At 52.4% G+C, this 11,653-nt stretch overlaps 1 protein-coding gene across 1 annotated transcript in view; it reads left to right on the plus strand.

The window, feature by feature from the left end:
• The window catches only part of SPNS3 (spinster homolog 3 (Drosophila)), a 68,572-nt gene that overhangs the window by 42,079 nt on the left and 14,840 nt on the right, over positions 1-11,653 (plus strand). The window contains exons 10-11 of the mRNA XM_011958338.1: positions 1,985-2,018; positions 8,479-8,493. Of these exons, the coding sequence (XP_011813728.1) occupies positions 1,985-2,018; positions 8,479-8,493 (49 nt within the window). The remainder of the gene's footprint in view (positions 1-1,984; positions 2,019-8,478; positions 8,494-11,653) is intronic.

Consider the following 11,653-nt stretch of genomic DNA (forward strand, 5'->3'; position numbering starts at 1 on the left):
CGTGCTGGGATGACAGGTGTGAGCCACCGCGCCCGGCCTAGACTCTATCTTTTGATGAGAGTATCAGTGATCTGCAAGAACTTGTGGAATTGGAAATATTGCAGTGGCTATCTCTGGAAAATGCAATCTCCCATCATGCCCCAGGGGTTCCTTCTCTACTGTCCTCTGGGCCCTGCTGACATCTGACATTGCATAGGAAAGTGTTTGTGTGCACAGTGGCGAAGCCCACCAGGGTGGGTCTCTAGTTCCGTGCTGCTCTTCTGGTCTCACAGGTGAGAAACCCAGACTCCCTCACACTCCTGCTTGGCCCCATGGGTTGAAGGAGGAGATGTGCTTGAGGCCTCAAACGGCCAAGCCTATGGCCATGGCCGGGTGGCTGAGAGGCAGGTCTCCACCAGGAAGAGCAGCAATGTCCACTCATGTATGAAATATTTCCTCAGCACCTCCTCTTTGCCATATGCTGTTCCAGGCACTGGGGTACAGCATGAACAAAGCAGGCAAAAGTATGTGTGTGTAATACAATAAACATGGAAAATCAACACCATAGGCCAGGCACGGTAGCTCATGCCCATAAATCCCAGCACTGCAGGAGGCTGAGGTGGGCAGATCACGAGGTCAGGGGTTTGAGACCAGCCTGGCCAACATGGTGAAGCCCTGCCTCTACTAAAAATACAAAAATTAGCCAGGCGTGATGGTGTGTGCCTGTAATCGCAGCTATTCAGGAGGCTGAGGCAGGAGAATCGCTTGAGCCCAGGAAGCAGAGGTTGCAGTGAGCTCAGATTGCGCCTTTGCACTCTAGGCTGGGTGACAGAACGAGACTCTGTCTCAAAAGAACAAAAAAAAAAGGCCAGGCACAGTGGCTCACACCTGTAATCCCAGCACTTTGGGAGACCGAGGCAGGCAGATGTCGTGAGGTCGGGAGTTCGAAACCAGCCTGGCCAACATAGTGAAACCCTGCCTCTACTAAAAATACAAAAATAAGCAGGGCATAGTGGTGGGCACCTGTAATCTCAGCTACTAGGGAGGCTGAGGCAGGAGAATCGCTGGAACCTGGGAGGCAGAGGTTGCAGTGAGCCAAGATTGCGCCACTGTGCTCCAGCCTGGGTGACAGAGCAAAACAACAAACAAACAAACAAACAGACAAACAAACAGATACCATAGTATGTTAGATGGGGATGAGTTCTGTGGAGATCAACAGCAGGGAAAGGGGATAAAGAGAACGATAGGAGTAATGCAAGGGGCCAGGGGAGGCCTTGTTGAGAGAGTGACATTCCAGAAATAAGTGTGGGAAGAAGCCATGAGGGTACGGGGTGGAGCAGGGAAGCACAGTCCATGCGGAGGACAGCCTGTGCAGAGGCCCTGAGGGAGAATGCATGACTGGTGTGTTGGGGAAAGGTGGCTGGAATGGGGTCAGCCAGGGAGCAGTAGAGGCGATCAAGTCAGAGGTCACGGTGATGGGGGGAGTGAGGGTGTGGATCGTGGAGGGCCTTGTACGTAGATTCACTCTGGCTTCCCATATCACTGACACTGGAAGCCACCAGAGTGTCCAGCGCAGAGGTGAGAGGATCTGACTTAGGGCTTATATCTGCTATCTACTACTGCATAAAAAATCACCCCACAACTTCGTGGCTTAAAACAATGCCCAATTATTTCTGATTCCGTGGCCTGGCTGGATGGTTCCTCTGCTGGTTGGCCTGTGTCCACTCACGTCGTGGCTTTCATCTGGACGATGACCGCACTGGAATGTCCACGCTAACCTTACTCACCTCTGGCTGCCCCGTGGGTCCCCTTCGTCCTTCTCCGTGTGGCCGCTCATCCTCCCTTAGGCGAGAGCAGCTTCCTTACTTGACCATCTCAGGGCAGTGCTCTAAGGCAGCAAAAGTAGAAGTTGCAAAGTCTGTGAAGCCTCAGGCCAGGAACTTGAAAAGCATCACTTCCACCTGATTTATTTTATTTGTTTTATTTATTTCGTTGTTTATGGCAGAATCTTGCTCCGTTGCCCAGGCTGGAGTGCAGTGGTGTGATCTCGGCTCACTACAACCTCTGCCTCCTGAATTCAAGCGATTCTCCTGCCTCAGCCTCCAGAGTAGCTGGGATTACAGGCACCTGCCACCACACCTGGCTAATTTTTGTATTTTTAGTAGAGAAGGGGGTTTCACCATGTTGGACAGGGTGGTCTTGAACTCCTGACCTCAAGTGGTCCACTCGCCTTGGCCTCCCAGAGTGCTGGGATTATAGGCATGGGCCACTGTGCCCGGCCTCAACTGGACATAAGAGGCAATTCGGCTGGGTGCCCAATGCAAACATGGTGAACCCCGTCTCTACTAAAAATATAGAAATTAGCCGGGCGTGGTGGTGGGTGCCTGCGGTCCCAGCTACTTAGGAGGCTGAGGCATGAGAATCACTTGAACCTGGGAGGTGGAGGTTGCAGTGAGCCAGGATCACACCACTGCACACCAGCCTGGGTGACAGAGCAAGACTCCATCTCAAAAAAAAAAAAAAAAAAAAGCAGTTGGATATGTATGAGTCTGGAGTTCAGGAGAGAGGTCTAGGCTGGTTATTTCAAGCCATGAGACCAAATGGGGTCACCAAGGGCATGAGCGGAGACCTGAAGCTTGAGCTTGGAGACATTCCACACGTCAGTCACGGCTGTGAATGCACAGTGCTGCTGTGGTGAGGTCAAGGGTGGGACCAACAGTTCACTCTATCATGCTGTATCAAATGACTTTGGTATTTTTATTTGGGGGACACTAAAAAAACCAAAGCGAAAGCAGAAAAGCGCAGAGACGATAATAACAGTTATTCCCGTTTTCATCTACAAGAGTGAATAATTCTTCACATTTTGGCCTTTTTGCTTCCATATCTGTTATTCAATTAGGTAACCATCATTCTATATATGTGTCTGTCTATCCATTCACAGGCTTATGGGTAGGTAGAAATAGTTTTTTTAAGCTGGGGTCATATGGTAGTGCAATTTTTAAAAACAGATTTATAGAGATACAATTCATATATCAGGTTGGGTGCAGTGGCTCATGCCTGTAAACCCAGCACTTTGGGAGGCCGAGACAGGTGGATCACTTGAGGTCAGGAGTTCGAGACCAGCCTGGTCAACATGGTGAAACCCTATCTCTACTAAAAATACAAAAATTATGGGCCGGGCATGGTGGCTCACGCCTGTAAACCCAGCACTTTGGGAGGCCAAGACAGGCGGATCACAAGGTCAGGAGATCGAGACCATCCTGGCTAACACAGTGAAACCCCATCTCTACTAAAAATACAAAAAATTAGCCGGGCGAGGTGGCGGGCACCTGTAGTCCCAGCTACTCGGGAGGCTGAGGCAGAAGAATGGCATGAACCCTGGAGGTGGAGCTTGCAGTGAGCCGAGATTGCGCCACTGCACTCCAGTCTGGGCAACAGAGTGAGACTCCATCTCAAAATAAATAAATAAATATTTTTTTAAAAAAGTACAAAAATTAGCTAGGTGTGGCAGTAGGTGCTTGTAATCTCAGCTACTTGGGAGGCTGAGGATAAGAATCGCTTGAACCCAGGAGGCAGAAGCAGCAGTGAGCCGAGATCACACCACTGCACTCCAGCCTGGGCGACAGAGCAAGACCCTATCTCAAAATAATATTAGTAATAATTCATGTATCAGACAGTTCACCCAATAAAGTGTATAATTCACTGGTTTTTGGTACATCCACAGAGTTGAACAATCATCATCACATCAATTTTAGAACATTTTGCTCACCCCAAAAAGAAATTTCATGCCTATTAGCAGTCACCCCCATTTCCCTCCAATCTATCTCTCTGCTCCCCAGCCCTGGCCCTAGGCAGCTGCTACATCTATTTTCTGTCTTTATAGATTTGTCTGTTGTGGATAATTCATATAAATAGAATCATATAATACATTTAATTTATATGAATCCACTTGAAGAAACTGAAGTGAAATCAAAGGAATTAAGTTTGAATTAGTTGTAAAACCGTGGACTTATTGATGAATACGAGCTATGAAAGTGGACAGCAGCCTTCTTCTACCTCCTGTCTCCCTTCTCTCCCCAATCTCCTGATTTTTGTTAGTTATATTATTATTTTTACTTTTTCTAGAGCATTCACAGTCTGCTGTTGTTTTGTTTGGGTTTTTTTCTGTTCGTTTATTTTTTTGCTTTCTTTTTTTGTTGTTGTTGTTTTTGCTTTTATTTTGAGACGGAGTTTCGCTCTTGTTACCCAGGCTGGAGTGGAATGGCACGATCTCGGCTCACCACTGCCTCCACCTCCCGGGTTCAAGTGATTCTCCTGCCTCAGCCTCCTGAGTAGCTGGGATTACAGACATACAACACCACGCCCAGCTAATTTTGTATTTTTAGCAGAGACAGGGTTTCTCTATGTTGGTCAGGCTGGTCGCGAACCCCCAACCTCAGGTGATCTGCCTGCCTCAGCCTCCCAAAGTGCTGGGATTACAGGCGTGAACCGCCGCACCCGGCCACAGTCTGTTCTTTAAGCATCATCCTTGTAGTGGCTTGACAATAGTTTCTTATCTAAGTAGATTCAAGGTTTGTTATCAGTCTGTTTGCACAGATTCTTTATTCCCGAGTTCTTTATTTTGCTTCAACTCCTAACTGGGTAGATTTTGTGATTAAGAAATTTTTATCCACCCCCATCCCCCAAAAGGCTAGAGAGTTTATTTTCTTTTGGTTCATTTATGCATGAGATTGTCTTTTCTTTGATATTTATTTATTTATTTTGAGACAGGGTCTTACTCTGTCACGAAGGCTGGAGTGCAGTGATGCAGTCATGGCTCTCTGCAGCCTCGACCTCCTGGGCTCAAATGATCCTCCCACCTCAGCCTCCTGAGTAGCTGGGACCACAGGCATGCACTACCACGCCCAGCTAATTTTTCTATTTTTCGTAGAGACAGGGTTTTGCCATGTTGCCTAGGCTGGTGTCAAACTCCTCAGATCAAGTGATCCACCCTCCTTGGCCTCCCAAAGTGCTGGGATTACAGGCATGCGCCACTGTGCCCAGTCTGGATTAATATTCTCATTGCATTGTTTTATAACTTGAAGCCAATATAAAGAATTTCCTTCTGCTCCTTCTCTTATTACCTATCTTTTAGGTTGGATTTTTTTTTTTTTTTTTTGAGACAGAGTCTCACGCTGTCGCCCAAGCTGGAGTGCAGTGGCACAATCTTAGCTCACTGCAACCTCTACCTCCTGGGTTCAAGCGATTCTTCTGCCTTAGCCTCCCGAGTAGCTGGTACTACAGGCGTGCTCCACGACGCCAGTCAATTTTTGTACTTTTTAGTAGAGACGGGGTTTCACCATGTTGGCCAGGCTGGTCTCAAGCTCCTGACCTCAAGTGATCCACCCGCCTCGGCCTCTCAAAGTGTTGGGATTACAGGCGTGAGCCACTGTGCCTGGCCAGGTTGGATTTTTTTTCTCCTTATCTCCCTCCTTTCCTTCCTTTTTTGCTTTTCTACAATATGTATCCAGAGTTTACATGCTGAATGACTTTCCTCTGAGCTGGGTGTGGGCAGCTCTGCGCAGAAACTGGATTTGCTTTGATAATAGTGTGGTTGTGTGGTAGTGTGGGTGACTTTGTGTCTTTGACTCTCCCTGCCTTCTCTGCGACCATTCCGTGTCCAAAGGTAACCAAAGGTAATGCAGTCTGAGCTGAGCTTAGGCTCTGCAGACTTTTCTGTTGCTGGAGGGAAATGCAGGGCTCAGGCAAATGAGGCACCTGTAAAAACACCTGGGCTGTCTGCTCTGTCTTCTGGGATTCAGGTAAACGCTCTATAACACGGTTCATTCTACTTAATTACTGGGTGCATTCCCTTCTGAGACAGGGGTTGCCCTCGGGCCTTGAGTGGAGTCAGTGATTGGAGTCATTGTCGGCTTTCTCTGGTTTTACTTGTCTCTCCCCAGCAGCTTTCCCTGCTGGCTCTTAGGGACACTACTCAGTTTATTTCCCTCCAGATATGGGGGTGTTAGTGAATGACTGTGGGGAGGGGAAGCCTAGAAGGGTAATACCCTCTTCTACAGAATCGTCTGCTCTTTTGCTTGGCTGCCAATTTTTTAAATTTTTAAATTTTTATTTTTTTTGAGGATCTTGCCGTTCACCCAGGCTGGAGTGCAGTGGTGTGATCATGTCTCACTCATTGTGGCCCCAACCTCCCAGGCTTAAGGGATCCTCCCCGCCTCAGCCTCTGGAATAGGTGGGACCACTGGTGCATGCCACCGTGCCCGGCTAATTTTTTAATTATTTGTAGAGATAGAGGCTATGCTGTCTAGGCTGGTCTTGAATTCCTGGGATCAAGCAATCCTCCTGCCTGAGCCTCCCAAAGTGTTGAGATTACAGGTGTGAGCCACTGTGCCTGGCTGCCAGTAGGGAATGTTTATTTCGCTAGGTTTTGTTCTTTTCTTTGGTAAAAAAAAAAAATCACTTTTTTTCTGGCTTACTATTTTTTGCCTCTGCGTGGAAACTGAAGTCTATGACGCAACTTTCAATCCTCCATCTTTGTGCAGGAGTTGACCCTGGTGATCTTGAAGGCTGTTTCCTGCCCAGACTTGATCATAGCTCTGAGTTCCCTCCTTGCCCGAGGAGAGACGTGGCCACCACCGCACAGAGCAGAGCCAGCGTGGCTGTCACTGAGGCCTTTAGATCCAGGAGAGGACACTGCCCTTCCCGGTCTTTTTTTTTTTTTTTTTTTTTTAAGAGAGAGTCTTACTCTTTTGCCCAGGCCAGAGTGCAGGCACGATCTGTCAGCCTCCCCCTCCCAGGCACAACCGATTCTCCTGCCTAAGCCTCCCGAGTAGCTGGGATTACAGGTGCCTGTCACCACACCTGGCTAATTTTTGTATTTTTAGTAGAGAAGGGGTTTTACCATGTTGGCTAGGCTGGTCTCAAACTCCTGGCCTCAAGTGATTTGCCTGCCTCGGCTTCCCAAATTGCTGGGATTACAGGTGGGAGCCACCGTGCCCGGCCCCTTCCCAGTCCTGAAGACTCCTGCGTGAGGACCTGGGATGGAGGCCTGATAACTGCCCATCTGGCGTCCACAGGGGAGCTTGCAGGGTGGTTGGCAGAGATCGGCCAGGATGTAGTCCACCATAGCTGTCCTCAAGGGTCAGCCCAGGATGCAGGGGATGGCTGTGGGATCTGCTGTCTGGTCCCTGGAGCGGTATGGAAAGCTGGGTTATGTGAGCTCCCCAACTCTGGGGAGCGTTCCTACCACTTCCCAGACTTGGCCCTTGGGGAGCCTCTTGGATAAGTCCTTTCTACCTGGCTTTCTGGGCTGGAGTCACCAGGCCCCACCAGGCGCTGTCTGAGAGGGGCTGAGACAGGCCCACTCATCCTTCCTCTGAGGGTCCCACAGCCCTGCCAAGATGTAACAGGTGTCTGTTGGCCGGCAGCATGGCACACCAGGAGAGCACACAATCTCAGCCGAATTCTCTGGGAGGACGCAAAGCTTTCGCTCCCTTCGCTGCCTCACTCCCCACCTGCCTGCCCACTGGCTTGTTGGGCTGACGCCGGCCCCTGGAAACCAGGTGGTGCCCTTGTGCCCCAATGCCAGTCCTTGCAATTACAGGTTGGCAAGCCCAGGGACAAAGCGTGCCAGACGGTGCAGCAGCTTGCTGGCGGCTGGTCTGTGTCCTGGGGCCTGTGTCCTGACTGGCTCAGGCAGAGAGTTGGTCCATGAGAGAGGAGGCTTGGGTCTCAGCTCTGCCCTGGGCACAGCGAGACCCTACGGGATGCTGGCCTTTTCTTTTCTTGGTGGGCCCAGAATCCATTCTTTGCAGTTCAGAGTCAGTTACTGCCCAGTTGGAAGACTGAGCTGAACCAAGATTGAAGGCACTGCCCTGCCACACCACAGGGGCTGACCATTTCCGCCTGCTTCCTCCTCCTGCCAACCTGCGCATGCAGGTGGACAAGAGGAGAGGAATGTGTGTGTGAAGATCTAAGTGTGCGCACATCCGCTCTTGTGCATGGATGTGCACAAGAGTGAAGACACAAGCATGTTTGTGTACGTGTGTGTGTGTGTGTGTGTGCATAATTACTATGCTTATTATGAGACCACAGGGATGCATGGGTACATGCCAGGTTGTTACTCGGCAAGTCACCCCAACGAGCCTGTGCCAGGGTTTATAGCCATCATCTTTCTGGTGCTCTTGCCACACGTTTTGATAGTTTGAATGGCTCCCCATTACCTACATCTGTACGTAGTTGTGGTGTGTGAGTTCTTCGTGTGTGTCTCAGGTTGTGGATGTCCGTGTGTGGGTGCATGTGTGTGAGTGTGCTTGTGTGTGAGTGTGCTTGTATGTTGATCTCGTGTGCACGTGTGGGAGGCCTTGGCTGTGCGTGTGTCTGGGCATGTTCACGCGGCTGCGTGCGTGACAGTGTGAGCATGGATACCTATGCGTGTGGGTCTCTGCGGCCGGGGATGACTAAAGCCGGGGACATTTATCATCACTTTCCTAGCTCGAGGGGGAAATTATCTTGGTCTGGAATGGCAGAGGCCAGGGACTGAGGGGCTCCATGTTTCTCAGGCTCCAGGCAGTGTTCCCAGGCCCTATCTCCCAGAGGGATCTAAGTCAGGGTGCAGGGAGGCCACACAGACTCTGCGGAGACAGGGGCAGAGTCAGATTTCTCTTTCGGAAGTCCCCTCCAGGGCTGGTGTCTGGAGGGATGGTGGGGCCTGGGAAACTGGGGAGGAGACGGCCGGGGAGGCCTGGAGTGCACTGGCCAGAGGCCATGGACAGGAGAAAGAGGCAGATTCAAGGAATGTGCAGGATGCAAAATGGACAGAAATCAGTGATGAGGGGTGTGAGGGTGAGCAAGGCATGTAGGGAACCCCCAACCCCAGCGTCTGGCCTGGGTGATGGGGACCGGGCGCTATTCCTGAGCCAGAGGAGATCAGCTCCAGCAGCTTGCTGGCGACCGGTCTGTGCCTGGGGCCTGTGTCCTGGCTGGCTCAGCCACACTGGGCAGGAACAGAGATGTTTGGGGACAGGGGAGAAAATGAGTTTAGGCAGCTGTTCAGTGTGAGGTGCCTGTGGCCGTCCAGGAGGGAGTGTCCAGGAGGGACCTGGGACTGCAGGACTGAGATGCCCATGTAGGAACAGCTTCGAACAGTCAACTGAATTCTACAAACCAGAGCCCCTTTATTTTTTATTTATTTATTTTTTGAGGCAGAGTCCCGCTCTGTCGCCCAGACTGGAGTGCAGTGGTGCGATCTCGGCTCACTGCAAGCTCCACCTCCTGGGTTCACGCCATTCTCCTGCCTCAGCCTCCTGAGTAGCTGGGACTACAGGTGCCCACCACCACGCCTGGCTAGTTTTTTTTTTTTTGTATTTTTAGTAGAAACGGGGTTTCACTGTGTTAGCCAGGATGGTCTCTATCTCCTGACCTTGTGATCTGCCCACCTCGGCCTCCCAAAGTGCTAGGATTACAGGTGTGAGCCATGGCGCCCAGCCCCAGAGCACTTTTTGTGTGTTTGCTTTGCTTTTGAGTTGTGGAGCCCAGGTTTGAACTGCTCGTGGAAGCCACTGGGCTCTAGGACCCAGTGTGCACTGGCCTGTGAGGAACCCCAGTGCAAAGCGGGGTTACCAGCTTAACAAGCAGGGGCTGCTGGTGCTGGAGGGTCCTGGTGGAGCATCTGGGGCACCCTGGCGTTGTACCGTTGGGGAAGCCAAGGTCCAGAGGTGGTGGCCTCCCCAGGCCCGCTCAGCAAGGCAGGGTGTGGCTGGGCCCGTCCACCCCAGAAGGTCACACCCCTTGGCTGTGGAACCCCTCCTGGAGCTGAGTCAGCCCCAGGAGACTCTGTAATTACAGGATTAGAAGGTGGTCTCTCCGCAGCCGAGCCCTTTGCCCCTCAAAGCTGCCAAGTGGAGACAAGGATTTGGTGGCGCGGTGCCGGCCTCCAGGTGTGTCTGAGGAGACCTGGCATCCTCGGGCGGCTTCTTTAGTCTGAAAGGCCCCATTGTAGCTGTAGCCTCCCTCTGATGGGCTCTATTTTGGGGCCGGGATCCACCCTGCCCCAGCTGGAGGAAGGAAAAGGTATATTTCAGCATGTGCTATGGGTGTGGAGTGGCCGGGGAGAGCAAAACGGGGGGCTGGTTTGGGGACGGGGTGCCTGGGCTGCACGGAGAGGGAGGTGGTAGAGGCAGACGCTGGTGACGTAAAGTGGGGAGAGGCCTGGAGGGCCAGGTGCAGGTGCCCGGAAAAAGTCGAAGGGAGGAGGGTGTGAGTCAGGCCAGGCTTTCATGTGGCCCCAGGAGGCAGCTGGCAGACCCTGCTAGGCTGGAATGCGGATCTGCAGCTGCCCAGGCCCCACCTGAAACCTGTCTGCCAACAACTTCTTGATTTCTGCCCCTGTGGGTGCCCAGCCCCATGTCCCAGGCCTGAGGGAGACCTACCTGCCCTCAGGGGCCTCTCAGTTTGGGTGCCAGGGACCAGGCACTGCAGTCCCAGGGGCTGAGTTAGACCAGGAGAGCGCATGGCTGCTTGGGCTCCTTGGCTGGTTCTGCTCTCCCTCCACCAGAGCTGGGCCACGTTCCTGCCCCGCCCAGCATGGTGGGCACATCCCAGCCCCTTGCCTCCGCTCCCGCGGGTCCCCGGCCGGCGTGGTCTTGTGGCTGTCCTGGGCCTGTCCTGATCCTGACTGTCCTTCAGGCTTCTCCCCCGTGCCACCTCCGCCCAGGGGCTCCCTGCCCATCTCAGGCTGTCCTCTGATTCCCCGGTGCTAGCCTCACCAGGCTCTGTGGATGCTGGGAACCCCCCTCCCCGCAGTGGCCTCTTCACCCTCACCATGCACAGGCCATCACAGGGCGGGGGGTAGGGGGCGCTCATCAGGACGTGGCTTGATGCGTGCCCTCTGGCCTGAGTTTATCTGTGAAATGGGTGTAATGACATCTGCCTTACAGGGCACCTAACCTGAGGGGTTAGACAGGGTCACAAGAGAGGACAGGGCTGGTGCGTGGTGGGTGCTCAGGCGGTGGCCCTTCAGGTCCTCTGTCCCGGGTGCTCCCCAGCCACTGATCATCAGGTCTTCGGGTGCCTGAGCCTGGGCTACCCTGGGGACAGCCCCGTGATCCAGGAATGACTAATTCCACCCTTGCAATAAGCTCTTGGAAGCTTTCAGAAATGAGACTTTTTTCTTTCTTTCTTCTTGCTGCTTCATTAAACTCTTCTTGAGTGAGGGGAATGAGGATTGTCCTAATCCCTTGGCACGAGGTGAAGGGGGGGCAGGTTCCGGGCTTGTGGTAACCAGAGGACACTGGGAGCAGAGCTGGGGGTGGGCACTGGACAGGGGCCGTAAGCCTCATGCCCCAGGCAGGCTTCACTCAGGGTCAGCTGGTGACCCCAGACAAGCCCCGTCCTTGACCAGGCTCAGTTTGATCGTCTGCACGATGGGTGTCCCGGGCCTTGCCCACCTCCCCGTGCTGCTCCACGGCAAGGGGGATGGCCTGGAGGGGCCTTTGGTGGGGTGCCTGGGGCTGGGCACGCTGGCTGGCACACAATAGATGCCTTCTCAGTGTATACGGACTTTTGGGGAAAACAGAGGAGGGGTGGGCAACATCCGAGCAGTCTTTTAGTCTTTGTTCTCTAAACTCGGTTTTTCTTTTCTTTTCTTTTTGTTTTTGTTTTTTTTTTTTTGAGG

The sequence above is a fragment of the Colobus angolensis genome, unplaced genomic scaffold (genome assembly GCF_000951035.1).
Source record: "Colobus angolensis palliatus isolate OR3802 unplaced genomic scaffold, Cang.pa_1.0 Scaffold47, whole genome shotgun sequence".
NCBI classification, from domain to species: domain Eukaryota; kingdom Metazoa; phylum Chordata; class Mammalia; order Primates; family Cercopithecidae; genus Colobus; species Colobus angolensis.